Source organism: Medicago sativa, chromosome 6 (assembly GCF_051527215.1).
Source record: "Medicago sativa cultivar Bolivia chromosome 6, Bolivia_mono, whole genome shotgun sequence".
Lineage (NCBI taxonomy): Eukaryota > Viridiplantae > Streptophyta > Magnoliopsida > Fabales > Fabaceae > Medicago > Medicago sativa.
Genome location: NC_140754.1, coordinates 45,296,438 through 45,312,817, shown reverse-complemented (window position 1 = coordinate 45,312,817; position 16,380 = coordinate 45,296,438). Strand labels below are relative to the sequence as shown.

Sequence of the window (16,380 nt, the reverse complement as noted above, 5' to 3'; positions counted from 1 at the left end):
GGCAGGGGGTAAACCGAAATTCTCTAAAATTACAGAGGGCGAAAGTACCTTAAATTTTGTAATTGGATGCCATGAAGGTCCAAAATCAAAAAATCTTCAAATTACAGAGTTGGAATCTAAACAATTTTTTTTACAGAGAATAAACCAAAAATTGCTAATATTAAAAGGGGGAAACATATATTAACCCTTTTTATTACGGTAGAACCTAGGTTTTATTTTGTTTTTTTTTTTTTAAAGAATTTTGTTTGTTTGTTTGTAAGTTGAAAGAGATCTCTTACATTTAATTCCGGCGTTTTTGGGTAAAAAATTTCCAAAGGTATTTTTTTTCTTTTCTGGTGGTGGTTAGGGTTTGAACCTCCGACATTACATATTTTATGCATTGTACATAACAACCAAGCTAAGCTCACGCGACAAATTCCAGAACATTTGTCATTGTTAACACGGTGGTGAATTTTTTTTTACCATAATTTATGTATAATTTTTTTTTCTCTATTTATATATAAGATGAAGAACATTCTTAACATTTTATTTTTCTTCATAACATTATTTCACTGAATTCTCTTCTTCCATTCTTCAAACATCATTCTCTGATCATTTTCTCGCATTTTCTGTCGTTTTCTCGCCGATTTTCCTTCGCTGCCGCTTCTCCTCATTTCTCTCAGGTTACATCATCAACTCTCACTCTCTCTCACTCTCACTCACTTCATTCCTTTTCTTTTCTCATTCTCTAACCTAAAAATTATTCAATTTTTCTTTACTTCTTTCGTTATCTCATATCAAATTAGAGCTTGTATATACATTGTAGTTTTTTTATTTTTATTTTTATTTGAATTTTTTGATTTTTGAATTTTAATTGTTGAAAGATCGTGTTTATTGTGGTTGATGCATGTGTTTAGGTTTCTTAATTGTTGATTAATTTTTATGGTTATGATTATTGGTTTTGTTGATGAATGTACCCTTTGTGAGTATACGAGTTTGAACTTAGATGATTTGTTTATTTATTTATTTATTTATTTTTTTTTAATTTTGTTGGAAAATCAATAGGGGTTATTTGAATGATTTAGGGTATTGAATTACTGATAATCTTCAGATTATGATTAAAAAGATTAATTAGATACATTTCTGGAGTTTATTTATTTTTACCTAGCACTGACACTTTTGATTGAAGACGTGTCTGGTGTCCGACATGTCTCTCTGTCTGAAACCAACACAAACACGACATTGACACTGACACCGATATTAATTTGAAAAAGTGACATAATTCAATGTAATCACATGTGTTAGTGTTGTGTCAGTGTCAGACACTAACACGTGTCGGACACCATGACATCTCTTTGATCAGAAGTGTCGATGCTACAGACACATGTGTTCATTGAATAGTCAGTTTGTTGAATTGTTACCGGTGACGACTTGTCATTGTCAGTGTCGTGTTTGGTGTCCGTGTCAATAGTTCATATTGTGAACCTTTTATAGTTGTATACACTTTAGAATAGGCCGCGACTGTAGTAACAAGCTTGGACTGAAGTGTATTCTTGAAATGAAAAGGTGTTAATTTATGTTTACATTATTAATCATCAGTTGTTACTTTGTAGTTCCGACACTTTCGATCGAAGGCATGTCTGATATGTGTATGTGTCCGACATTGACACCACACAGACATGCGTGATTACATTCAATAATGTCATTTTCTCAAATTGTTACCGTTGTCGACGGGTCAGTGTTGTGTTTGTGTCTATCTATGTAGCATCGACACTTCTGATCAAAGGCGTGTCTGGGTGTTCAACCCTTGTTAGTATCTGACACCGACACATGTGATTGCATTGAATTATGTCACTTCCTCATATTATTATCGGTGTCGACGTGTCACTATCTGTGTCATGTCCAGTGTCCGTGTCTCTCTGTGCTTCACAGGTGTCTATGTCAATGTTTCATTGGTTGATTGGATGGTATTATCATTGGTGCATCCTTATTAGCTGGATACATATACCTTAGAGTAGGCCGGGATTGTAGTACCGGGTGTATTCTTGAAAAGGGTACACAAGAAACACCTTTATATTGACAATCAATTTATTGATTTTGAAAAATGAATTGTAGAGATTAACTTTTTCAATTTTTCATCAATGTATCTTGTGGTTTTTTATTATAATTTGACGGTTATCTATGATGGGAAAACTGATAGTCCCTTTTTGCAGGGAACACGAAATTCTGTCGACTCACGTTTATAATGATTTGTTGTAATTAGATTCAGTGTTTAATACCTTTTTATTTTTTTTAAACAAAGTTGAATTGCATTCAGCAATGCAGAAGATTTATAGCACTGGGTTATCTTTTTAACACAGAAGTTTATAGCACTTAACCAGTGTGTGCTTTGAACTGGGTAAATGGTTATTGGTTAGTGCTATGTTTAGTTTAACGATGGAAAACCTCAAATATACTTGAGAATAAGTGACCTTTTGTAGATTTACTGATTTATTGGTTCAGGGCGATGCCACTTTCGGGTTAATTCACTGCCAATTAAATTACAGTTCTGCAGTTCTGTATTCGAAGGACAGGGCAGTGCACTAATTTCACACATAAATTGTTTTTATCATATAGAGAAGGAAAAAAATTCACATCTACTAGATTCTTTTCCTTTTGTTCATTCTTTCGAAGTCTGAGAAGTAATGATCTGAACTTTTACGTATGAAGTAGTTATCCGGTCCATATTTTTGCAACTGGATGTTTATAATTTCTTTTCCTGCATTTGGCAATGCAGTAATCGTTATGAAAGCGTGGTTTGTGACGCCTAGGTAGGAGTATGAATGGGCCATTCATATATATATTTTGCATATGTCACATCGACCATCTAATATGGTGCACCATTATATTCTAGTGATTTTGCCATGTAGTTTTATGTTGATATTAATTTTTAACTTTTCAACAGAGGTTCGAGTCCTTTGAGAGAAAGAGGTACAGGACAAGGATTGTGCTACAAACATTTATGTAAGTTTTTAAAGATAAATTTATGGAGTGTAATTCTGTTATTTCTCTAGCATTAATCAGAACATTTACGGGATTGTGTCTCCTTTTTTTGGGGTTAATAATCAGGGAAAAATGAACATGCAAAAGCATCGCCTTTCCCCTCTTTTAACTGTCTACTGACAACTTTTACTTATTCACTAGAAATTCACTTGGTTTAAATAAGAAATTTTCATCTTCTTTTCTCATGACCCACTTACATGTATTAATTTATACTTTTATGCAGTGGAGTCTAGTAAAATTGCTTGGTGAGCTTTTGTTTGAATAGATGGCAGTTGCAAAATTCAAGGCCCCTGACACTGGAGTAGATAACATTATCAGAGAAGCAATTGGAAATCAACCTTTCTTTTATTTTCCAACAAGGGTCGGTGACAGCCCAGGACAGTTGGTTCAATTACTTCATACTTTTGATCAGCAAGGTGTTAGCAATATTTATTCAGGCCTGAAAATTTATATTTTGGTGGTCCATGTTCAAAATCATTTGGGTGACATCAATTTGTTTACACTGGACATTAATTGAATTGAAGCATGTACTAAGCATATACCAAGCAGAGCTATAAATCTTTATTTACACTAATGTCGCCTTTGTGCTGGACTGTTCAGGGTCAAGTGTTTATATGTTCAATGTATCCTATGTCACTTTTGGGCTTTATTTTTTTTAAGCAATAGCTTCTAGTATAAGTTAAAACTAACTTCTACATCCCAACTTTTCAATAAACATCTACGAGCTTATGAGGAATTTTTCATAAATGACGTATCATAAACTTATTTTCATTGAGAAGCTCGCATAAGCTAGAAGCTAATGTAAACTTGATCCTATTCTGATATCTCTTTTTCATTTATTGTACAGAATATCCAGGGTGGCCTTTGCTCTATCCTCTGAAGGCCCCGTCGGACAAATGTGAGAAGTGTCCTCAAGAGTTTTTCTCCACCATTAACTATAGAAGACATTCACCTGTACATCACCGATTCAAAAAGCTTGACAAGGTTTTTTTCCTGATCTCATAAGTATAATGATATGTATCATATTATTGATCTTAGTTCATGCATTTACCCTTTTGTATTTTCTTAATGTTATGCCAAGAGAACACCTTTTTTTTCTTTCTTCTTTTCGATGTTACCCTCAATTTTTCATGTTGCTGTTTACGCATTTCAGGACACTTCAAAAACTAGAGATTTCTTAGGGGCATATTGGGATAAGGTAATATTTCATCATTGTGAATTATAAATATATGAATGATGCAAGTGATATTGATGTGTTGATATTCATGATTTGTATAGCTCTCTGTAGAAGAAGCAAAGGAAGTTGTATCATTCGAAAATGTGATGCTGGAGGTAAAATCTTGTTGCTTTGACATGAATAAGTTGCTTTACTTTCAATGGTTAAATCTTGTTTATATTCATGTTTTGTTTAGTCCCTCTCAAATTTTTCATCAAACAATAGTCCCCGAAATGTTTTCCATCGGAGAATTTGGTCCTTGCTGTTAAAGGCTGCACATGTGACACTATATAGGGCAGTCCGTTGCACTAAAGCTCCCGCATACGCTGGTTCTAGGACTTTTAACATTTCAAGGCTGTTAAAGGCTGCACATGTGGTACTATATAGAGGGACTAAACACAAAATGCGGTATATTTATAGGGACCAAAAACTTATGCTAGATAAGTTTTTGGTCCCTATAAATATAACGTCTATCATTTTTAATCGCTCCATACGATGTCATATTTAGCTTATTCGAGGTCCAAATTTGCACACTTCAAAAACTATGGGGGATCATTGTTTGAAGAATTTTTGTAGAGGGACCAAACTTATTAACCTTACTTTTAATTACCTCGTATGCATACTCATGACATGCCAAACATTTTAAACTATGCATTAGAAGAGATGAAATCTAGAGAGTGGAGTGAATGTAAACCTCACGTATCCATTCCACTTCTTCGAATGCACACTTTAGTACTAGGTGACTTTTCATAAATTAAGACTTTGAACTCTTGAAATTTGCCGTAATATTTTTATTTTTTTTTAAATATTTTTGTACCTTTAGTACTTCTCTAATCACACTTATTCTTCAGCACCCTTCATTTATACAAAATTTATATGAGTTGTATTGTCAATATTCTTAATAGTTGCTACGTTTTGATACAAAATATTCCCATTGGTGTGTTGGGAAGATTGTAGGTTCCTTTTCAAATGGGAATGTGAGTTTTACAACCTCTCCTTTGACCTTTTGAGATATAAATTTAGTGTATAAAAGGAGCTTATAAGGTCTGGACACTCCTCACCTTATAAGTTGGATTTGCGAGGTTGAGTTTGGTCCAACCTAAATTCTAAGATGTTATCCGAGTCTATATCCTGGATCTGTTTTTGGGCCACCATCCATATAATCCCAATAGTGTGTTGTTCGTCAGGGGTGCATTGGAAAAATCCCAAGTGACAGAGTGACTATTGATGGTGTCTAATAAGAGCTTATAAATCTTGGACACTTCTCACCTCGCAAGTTGGTTTTGTGGGGCTATGTTAGACCAAACGCAAATTCTAGGATGTTGTCAAAGTCTATCCTAGACCCGTTGTCGAGCTACCAATGTTATGCTCCATATGTTTAGTCTTTGGCAGAGGATATTGAGAGTTCCTCATTGGATAGTGTTCCAGTTCACCCAAAACCCCCACATTGCTTGGGAATCGAGGCTATGGGTAATTTATAAACAACACCCACACTCCTCTGTCATCCAAGGTTCCTTTTGCAACGGAAAATCCGCGAGGGTTTACACATTTTCCAAAGTGGAGAATACCTCGGAAACGCGGTGTTGCAGACTTGAGGTCGGAACATTAGCACGCTAGGAAGGGTGTAAGCTACAACCCTTTAGCCCCTTAACCTCAACTGGTGGCTACTGTTCTGGTACACCAAAAAAAGTCCCACATTGCTTTGGAAGAGGTTAAGTGTAGTTTGTGTAATCCCACAATCCTCAACCCCCTGAAGTACAGTTTACAAATGACAAAACCATAATGCGGTGCTGTAGACTTGAGGTCGGATCATTAGCACGTCGGGTTGGGGTACACTGTTCCGGTACATCAAAAAGTCTCACATTGCTTGATAATCCAGACTAAGGGTAGTTTATAGATACCTACAACGAAACTATGAGGACTTACACAAGACTCAAAGCGGACAATACCTAAAAATTGTTGTGTCGTGCACTTGAGGCTGGAATAGATAGCGATATGGCTTAAATAATGGTTATAAGTCAGGGGAAACCCTCACCATGTAAGCCAGTTTTGTAAGGTCCAGCTAGGCCCAAAACCTAAAAGGACAAGGAGGGGGAAGATCAGAAATCATCTTAACGTAATATACTAATTAATAAACAGAAAAAATGACTAAACTATGAGTCAATTTTAATGATGCATGGCTGTCCATCTATCTGTAGGGTGGCCATGGCTAATGCGAGAACAAAGGGTGTGGAGAGGAGCATGCCCCAATAGCTTCAGGACTGCACCAAGGGTCAACTTTATGCCCCTATCTTTTTACATTAGACTTGGATGTCCTTACGCAGCACACTCACGAGCCAACACTGACACATTTTTTGAAGATAGTGTAGTCCTTGTTGAAATGAGAAAGACAATGAAGCTGAGGTTAGAAGACAAGCTTTAGAAGCATATGCCTTTTGTTTGAGTAGACAGACGCAAGACAATATACTGAATGCCAATTTAGGGAAGGCAAAGAACACCTTGTTTAGAGGTGAAAGTAGGAGACCATACTATAACCACCAGTCACATGGTTTAAATATCTTGGATGTATTGTTAAAAAAATGACAGAGAAATAAGGGGAGATGTAAATCATAGGATTCAAGTTAGGTAGATGAAATGCAGGAGATCTTCGGGTGTTTTATGTGATAGAAAGGTTCCGCTCTAGCTAAAAGGAAAGTTCTATTGTACAAGTTACAACTCTAATACCGATGTTGTATGAAACAGAGTGTTGGGAAATAAATTACCAACATCAAAGTAAATGTGGTGTATTCGAGATGAGAATGCCGCACTAGATGTGTGGAAATATTTTAGACTAGATTGGATTGGAATGATAGCATTTGAGATAGATTTGAGATAGCCCTTGTTGTATAAAAGATGGTTGAATCCCGACATAAGATGTTTAGTCATTTGGCGAGAAGAACTGTAATTTTAATACAAAGGAGAGTAGTTCAAGGGTAAGGTAGTTCAATTGCTTGAGGCAGAGGAAGATCAATAAAAACTATTCGAGAAACTATTAAGAAAGACTTGAGAGGTCAATGATTTGACTTGAGATATGATCTATGATAGAGCATTATGTTGTTCTCTTTGTTTCAGCTCTTTTTTGTGTGTGTGTGTGTATTGCTTTTCCTGTTTTACATAAGGTAATCTTAATATCTTGTTCGTCATTGACTGTGCTTTCTAGGGAGTTCCAGGGTCTTCAATTTTGGATACTTTGATGACTCTTACTCAAAAACAAGGATTTTTTTTACTTCCGCCGTGTTATCTGAGGGCTGGTGCTGCCCTATTGGTAAGCAGCATATCAATTTGCTTTTCTTGTTAAATTTTGTTATAGATGTAACTTTGGTATATTAATGCAATACATCTAAATTGTTTGCAGGATATTCTTGAATCTAAACCTTCAAGTTTTCCCATACCTTCCTATGAGCTGTTCAATATCCTTGATGATGCTAGTGAAGGAACATTTTTATTGGGCACAGCAGCGTCAATGCAAAAATCTATTTTTCTTGGAGGGGATGGAAAAATTGGTCTTGAACCCAAAAATGTAGTTGCTTGCACAAGCTTCTTGCTCGAACAGATATTGGTAATTGTTTCTCGTAACTTATTCCATAAAATCCAAGTCCCTATTGTAGCATCATCCCTGATACACGACTTCTCGAGTTCTCGGAGGCTGCACTCTACAATGCTTTTCTCAACCCTTTTCCAGTCAGTCCATTTGTAGATAGACCTTTTTGAGACATTGCAACTTACTCTGTTACCATTTGATTAACACTCAAGCACTATAGGAAAAATCTACCCACTTTAGTATTCCACCTAACATCCCACACTACTCGATGGGAGACTTAGGCACCCAATAATACCCAAGTCCATATCACAATTCAAATTGGTTTTTTCTTTCAATAATTAACCCATGAATTTAGCATGTGTTTTATAAGTGTATATTTGAAATTCTGATATTGCTGTGAAGGTGCCAATGGGAAAGAATGTCAAAGCATAATTTGCACATATAGTACAAAACTTTATATCCTGATTGATTTCCCAAATTAGTTATTTCAGTCATAGTCATGATGAAATGAGTTTTCTTTCATTTAGGTTAAGGCATGGTTTGCCGACAAGGATGCTGAAGCTCTGAGGTGCCAGAAGCAATTGGTGGACGAGGAAGAAGCTGCTAAGAAAAGGTTCTTTGAATTTTGATTTATGCTTTACCCGTGTATATTTAATTTATATACAGGGGAGTTATCTTAATTGAAAATTTAGACTGAAGCCTGAGAAAAACCCCTTTTTGGTTTTGTTTTGTGAAATAAGAGAGTTCATTTAAACTATAATAATTCTGTACAGCTCAGAAGTGCAAAGCTACCTAGAGTACCTGGCTTGATATGGCATTCCATCTCAATAGATGTAGCAAAAATTAGGGTCTTAAGAAAGCAACTGACATCATCAACCTGCACAAAACTCCCATGCAATGTTTTAGTAAATTTGATCTCGTGTCTGAAAAAACTCATGCTTGATGCAATAACTTAGCTGAGTTTACCTGCTGCTAATTTATTGTACTTCTTAAATGAGCACGTGCATACGTTAATATATGATTATACAATGCTTCTGCAATGGTTTTCATTTTATTTTGCTAGATTTCATTTCATATAAGTAAAACAAACTATGAGCTAGTTTCATTTCATATAAGTAAAACAAACTATGAGCTACAATACTTCGAGCTTATCTCTGAACTTTCGCTTAGCAAAACATACACGAGATGCAGCTAAAAATGTATTCTCTTGAATGTATGGATAATAGGACTCCTTATTTATTACTCTTATGTTTATAGACAAGCTGAAGTTTTGAAGAGGAAACGCGAGAAAAAGATTAGACAAAAAGAACAGAAGGCTAGGGAACAAAGTCACAAGCTTAAGGTAGAAACTAAAGGGAATGTTGACACTACAGTGAAGACTTTATCATCAGCAGAAAAATCTTTGGATACATATGATGTTGAAGCTCAAAATCCAGAGGAGTTTGAAAATAACACTCCTTTTCAACGCCCTGACGTCAATGAGGAAAAATATGGGGATACTCAGTCAGGACATACGTTTGGTTCCGTTCAGATTATTGGACAGCCAGAACGTGAACTGGATCGTCCGTGCAGAGCAATTGCAAGATGGCAAGAGCTGCCAAAACCACCCCAGCACACCGTTGTCAGTGATCTGCATACAAAGAAGAATCCTCCAATTTCAAAGCCTGAAGTCGTTCAGCAATATGGAACCTGCGATTATCAGAGGGCAGATACTATAGTTCATGCTGCTGGTAAAGCATGGCATGAGAAGCCAAAACCTGAAACTGACAGGATGGTTTTAAAAACCGGAGCGAAGATCAAAGCTGACATAGTTAAGAATCACGATGTTTTGATAGGATCTATACCTGTCAATCTAGTAAAGAATCCTGAAGTTTTGATAGGATCTATACCTGTCAATCTAGTTAAGAATCCTGAAGTTTTGATCGGATCGATACCTGTCAATCTAGGCAAGTGCAGCAAATCAGTGGGTAATGTGGTGGCATCTCAAGAAAAATGTTTGATTGAGAATGTGGAAAAGCTGAATAATTCTCGGGATAAGCCAAAGAAACCTGATTTTGTTAAGACTGGAAACGACCAATCAACAGTTAAGCCTTCGACACCAGTTAGTCAGTTTGAAACTAAAGATCTATTTCCAGTTCTAAGTCCTGAGGCAGTAGTTGATGCAGTTAATAAAAGTGAAGGTTTTCAAAACTTGTCAAAGTTGTCTAGTGATGGTAGTGATGTTGATATTGAAAATAAAATCTCCAATCCAGAGGGTAGAGTAGATCCAGGAAAAGTCCAGTTCTCCAGCCGGGCTGCAAAAGCCTTTCTTGCACAAAGTAAGCATTGTTACTACTAAATTTTTCATGATTCTTCTAAAATACTGGCTTGTACCTAAATATTTGGCTCGGTCTGTAATATATATTTTTCCCCTGATTAAAGCAATTGTCATGCAGGATGGGAAGAAGCTATCTCATCAAGTCATGTGAAGTTGGTTGTTTCGCTTGACTCTGAATCTCCTGGGAGCCACAAGATACAAGATTTGAAGGCAGCATGTGAATCTTCTGATGTTGATAGATGCAGCAACATTCTGGCAAACGAAGAGAACAAGTCACTGTCAACCACCAAAGCTTCGAAATCCAAACACAGTGGGAAGTCTAAAAAGGGAACCAATTACAAGTATATTCCGAAAGAGAACACAACCTAATACTAAAGTAGCAAATTGAATTATATAGTTATACAGATAGGCACAGATCGACTTAGTTGCCGTTTTTTAAGCAGAGTTTTACCAGATTAGCAGAGTTTTGCCAGATGATGGTAGATTTTTCCGGTGAGTCTTTTTATATTGCGACCTTTTTATATCTGCCAGACGATGGTAGATATAGCATCTACCAGACCATGGTAGATATAGCAGGATTTGGTAGACAAGTTCGTTTTAATTGTGGAGTTTTTGGCAAAATTTGTGTTAAAGTTTGCTTAGTTACTTTAAAGATAATATTTTTTTCGTTATTTCTATTGAGCTCATTGCTTATCGTTTATACTAGGCAAGGTTTATTTTCTTTTTTTTCCCCTTTCGACATAATTGTCCAAATTTTGCCTGTAATTGATATAACAAATAATTTAAATAATTAAGCAAGTATAAAAGGTTTTGGTACTAAAAATGGCTTATATAGTCGTTCAATTACATTTCACCACAATGTCGTTTTGTTCAACTACGTGGAATATTTTCATAAATATTTATGCAGTGAAATTTGATGCATAACGTGTTTTTGTACTGTTAGTGCATAATTTTTAATCTACATTCATTTTTTTTTTTGACCTGATTTTAATCTACATTCACTGTGAAACATATTTGTGTCCATATATTTCAAAAACTACATACTTTTATCACAGATCATATTTATATCTACATTCACTGTGAAACATATTTGTCTGATGTTGAATGTTGAATATAAATATATTTTTATCACAGATCATATTTATAAAATTTTAATGTCATTGAGATTTGTAAAATTCACGTCTCATGTACTTTTACTATATGATATCAATCTTGACCCGTTTCATTGATATATCATATGACCTATTTCTACATTGAATGCTTTAGTTGTTCTTCCGTTTATCAAAACCAAAATACTTGTTAATTACATGCATATTAGAAACCAGTTCCTTCTCCTAATGGGAAAATCTATTTTGCCAATCATATAATCTAAATACTCCAAACATACTTAGCGTATGTTTGGAATAGTGTTTTATTTGAACATAATCGAGGTGAAAATCATAGCAACGCAAAAGCTTGATATACTAGCTTGGGAATATTCATGGGCGGCCGTGTATTTGGATGCAATATTGAATTAGCAAACGCATATTCAAACATACATTTACTTTTCTCTTTGGATGCACGTCACATTGCTTTATCGGATCCCAATGTAAAAATGGAGTGTGTCGTGCCACCGTGGTTTTTCGATAAACTAAGCACACCTTTAGTAACATTCATACATTCAAATATACATTCATCAATTTAATATTATGGATGAATCCAACGCTGGCCGACCCACCACAACCCCCTTATTAATTTTTCACACTAATTGAAGCATCATTACAATACACAACAATTAAAATATTCAACAAAATTCAAAAAGTTTTCACAACTCTGAAAGATCACGATTGATCAACCTCAAAAACTGAAATAATGCAAGAATCAATCGAATATTAAAAACAAAGTTAATTGGCATATCGAATTTTCTAACACAGAGTTATTACTATGGGTGAACACTTTCTTGTACATGCCTTTTGTCCTTCAAGTTAAACAAGAAGTTGTCAACGATAAAGTAAACTATAGAATGTTTCTCAACTTCACAAAAAACAAACAAGAAAATAAAGTTGCATTGTAGCAAAGAAATAATGATCAAACATCACAGAATTCATAGTTTAAAATAGAGAATAAGCTGAAAATGAAAATAAAATAGAGGGAGATATTGAATCACTATATGAGTACTGAAATAGAAAATGTACTAGTGCTTAAATGCAGCATAAACGTCCTCACTAAAATAAATTCTTGCATAGAAGACATGGACGTTTGGAGTAAGTCCAATCAACGACATTTGCATAAGTTCATCAATCACTATGTGAACGAAATTGATTATCACATAACCACTTCGGATGATAACAATGAGGTAAACGATTTGAGAACCAAACTAACTTTTGTGGAAGAAAGTTATTGGCGTCAGAGATCCAATCCAACAATTTCTGGCTAAGGGACGAAGACACAAACAGCAAATTTTTCCACACCTCAGCCTTCGCTCGTAGAAGGACGAATGCAATTAAAAGGCTCAAAATTTACATTTGAAGTTCACTTCGAAAACTCTGATGATAACCAGAGATGATAAGAAGTGTACTTGTAGATGTTATATTTTGTCTATAAGGCACAAAATTGACGTGTTTGCTGGATTTGTATTGAGTGCATTAAAATTTCGTTTAACTATCAAAGGTTTTCTAGCACATTTTATAATGAAGAAGAACTGAGATCTTTAATCCAATGTTAAAGATCACGATTTGAATATGATAAACTAGAAAACTAGAGTGGCGGAGCCAGGAATTTTATAGAGTCTGGACAAAAATTATAGAGCCAGGAATTCTTGTGCGCGCGCGTGTGAAAATATTGAGTTTGATCAATTTTTTTTTTTTTTTTATATTTTAAGTGGCTTAATGGGCTATTGGGTTGAGTCAGATAAAAAGAAAATATCGATTGATCCCGGGCGAGTGCCCGAGCTCGCCAGGTGGTGGCTCCGCCCCTGAAACTAGTGTAATAACAAGATGCACGTTTTAATCTCTTTCATGAACTCTTTCCTCAGACTTTCTTTTGAACGGCCAAATCAGTTTTATTAAACGAACACATATCAACCTAAGAGTAGTGCTAGCAACACTCTCTTAGTGCTAGCAACACTCTCTTTATACGTGGATCATTGGACAAATTTTTTATGAGGTTTTGTATGGAAGAGCATGTTAGAAGCAGGACATAAACCAAAAAGGCGAGGAAGCAAGCATCACGAGACTAAATTTCATCATTGAACCACGGTGACAAAATGCAGTTACGGTATCAATTCATTGAGGTCAGACTTTTCTTTTTTGGTTACAATGATAAATGGAAGAAACAACAAAACAAAACGAAGAAAGCTTCCTTCAAAAAAAAAACGAAGAAAGCTAACTACTCCCGGAGAAACATAGTGCCACCGGCATCACTTCTGAGAAGATTGATAAGACCAGCAGGGGACAACTCATGAAGAAGAAGATCAATATCAGAAGAAGCTCTAAGATTTGCATGAAATCTACACATTGACATTGGTTCTAGGTCAGACTTTTCTATTATTTTTAAAATTTATATTAATTTTAAAATTGTAATATGATGTGTTAAAATTATGAGATTTAATTGGTTGAAGGTGTATAGTTGCTATTCATTGTCCATTGACCATGTTAAACTCGTTTTTATGACAATTTTTTTTTATTACTAAAGTTAGTTTTTATATCAAAGTAATTTTAATTTTATGTTGTATTAGTTATATCTTGACTAAGTCCTCCATGTTTTTTTTATTATTCCTAATTTGATGACACGTTATTTAGTCAATCCTTATTACTCTCTTTACAGTTTTCCTTGGTGATCATGGCCACATTCGCTTTGATTTATGTGCACGATGAAATCTCATGATCTAGAGAACTTATTATTTTGGTAACACCTGCCTAACTCAATGAGTCTAATTATTGGTTAAAATGTTATTTAGAAACTACATCAAACAATGCAAGAATGATGAAGAATATTGTAAACCTCTATAATTCATTCAGATTAGAAATCTAATGAACTGAAGAATGGGTTGATGTTATTAAGTGTACCTGCGGCATGAATACTAAAAAACCAAGTAAGTGTCATTTATTATGCTTAATGTGTTGTATACTTACCATCCATATGATGAAATGACTTTGATTGAGTTATGCAATAAATCCATATATTGAAATCACTTCTTGGTGGGTTTGAAGCTTGTGTTTTCTATCCATTATGCTTATTATTTTGTGTTTGATATGTCATATGTGCTGATAAATGATTTTAAATTGATTATATTTTCAGTAGTTTAATTGCTTAATCTTATCTTTTGACAATTTGAGTCTTCAATACTTAACTTTGAAGCTTATTATATAAGGATTGAAGAAAGCTAGAACATTTAAGTTCTTATACTCTAATATCTAATGATGATACATACATATCTTTGCAAAATGAAGAGTGAGTTTCATTGTTTTATTTAAATCTAGTATGACAAACTTTGTAAGGTTCAGTATATTTTTCAATTGATATAAAATTATGAGCTTTTGTTGATTTGGATATAATATCATTCAACTTATTTTCTTTTCTTTAATTGGTCGGTGATCTAATTCAACAACAAGAAATATGAGGTGTGATGTGAGAGGAAAACCACTATCATACATCAAGTGATTTTGGTTCATATAGCTTCCTACACCAACTATTCTTGGACTTGTTCATATAGGTTGCTACATCATTTTGATGCATTACATCCACGATGTTGACTCAGAAAATCCTTTTTCGATTAAATTTTTTAACTATTAAAATATATGGGGGATTGTTGTTATTTTTGTATATTTCAAAAGTTTCATAATATATTTGTTTCTTCGATTCCATATCGAAAATGGTCTGTTTTTGTTTTTTTGAAGGAAGTCGAGAATGGTCTGTTAAATCTTAGAAATTAGCATATATAATGAAGAAAATTGTTAAGGGCGGTGTTTTACTGTTTGTTTGTTTTGCAGTTCTTCATAATTGATTAAGATATATGGTGGAAGTATCAACAAGTTTAATTTAAAGATGTTGATATATAGACGGGTGTCGGAAGCCAATATGATAAGTTTCCCTTATTCCCTAATTTATTTATTCTAATATGATATTTACTTGATGCTGAAATTATTTGTTCAATATTATATGGAGATAATTATATGTCAATATTTTACAACAATAATCCCCTACGATTTATTTTAAAGTTTTTGATGTTACCCAATGCGTAAAACATCAATACATAAATAAGACTGTTTTTTGACTATGAACTAGAATATAGAGCAAATGAAATTTGAACAACTAGAATGTCGGTGATATTATAACCTCTAAGAACATCATTCCGTTTGTGAATAGGTGATCTCACCACTCACATTGATCTCTCGTCCAAAATTCTAAAATTGTTCAATGCGTGGTGCATTTTGGCCTTTGCACCTATGTCTGATTTCATGAGTGACTCTAAACAGTCTACCCAAACTTTCATAGAGATGGCCCCACCTCCAACACTTATATAGGTCTTCTTAAATTAATTTTAAACGACAACATATCTATTGCCTTTATTTCACTCATGAATATTATATATGCATGTCCATGAATTTCTTAATTTTACCGTCAATAATATAATTAAACAATATTCCACAATAAAATAAAATATCTCATAATAAAATATGCAAACAATAATATTAATATATACACAACAAAATAAAGTCTAACAAAGGGCATAATATATACTCCATAATAAAATCTATTTCACTCAAATTAAAGATATCAATATTATATTTTAATACATGCTCACAAAATATTCTGATTTAACAATTACACATCTCACAACTCTAGGCATTTTGAGTAAAATTTATATCACTTTTCAGCTACTCCTGCTTTCATCCATTCAATTAGGCAAAACATAACATAGTAAGGTGTTTAAAGAAGCCTCGTAATCATATTTATAGAAAGAAAGAAAAAACAAATTTGAAATCATAATAAAAATCAAGCATTGGATTCTAATGATTTCAATACAAATTAATCATTCCTCTAACAATGATTGGAATTTTTTCTATTTTGAATATTTTTCACAATGTAGCAATATGCCAATGAAATACGTCGTCTTACAAGGTTTAAAACAGTAATTAAAAACGAGAACAAAATATTAACATCAACAACAACAACCACACTGATTGAAAGAGAAATCATAGGAAAGACATGGTAAAATTCATTTCATGGGCAGTAGGTGGGCAACTACAACCAAATGAAATTCAT

At 34.1% G+C, this 16,380-nt stretch overlaps 1 protein-coding gene across 2 annotated transcripts; it reads left to right on the top strand.

Moving 5' to 3' along the window:
- Positions 1–527: 527 nt before the first annotated feature.
- On the top strand, positions 528–10,834 carry LOC146915478 (uncharacterized). Of its 2 annotated transcripts, none has more exons than XM_085717847.1 (11): positions 528–662; positions 2,924–2,982; positions 3,245–3,437; positions 3,869–4,005; positions 4,175–4,219; positions 4,300–4,353; positions 7,437–7,541; positions 7,632–7,835; positions 8,345–8,430; positions 9,075–10,135; positions 10,253–10,834. In XM_085717847.1, exons 3-11 carry the CDS (start codon positions 3,287–3,289, stop codon positions 10,501–10,503), a joined length of 2,094 nt encoding a protein of 697 aa, XP_085573973.1. In that variant the 5' UTR covers positions 528–662; positions 2,924–2,982; positions 3,245–3,286; the 3' UTR covers positions 10,504–10,834. The 2 variants fall into 2 exon arrangements, with proteins under 2 accessions (XP_085573973.1, XP_085573974.1); XM_085717848.1 differs by having other exon boundaries at positions 10,239–10,834.
- The last annotated feature ends 5,546 nt before the right edge of the window (positions 10,835–16,380 follow it).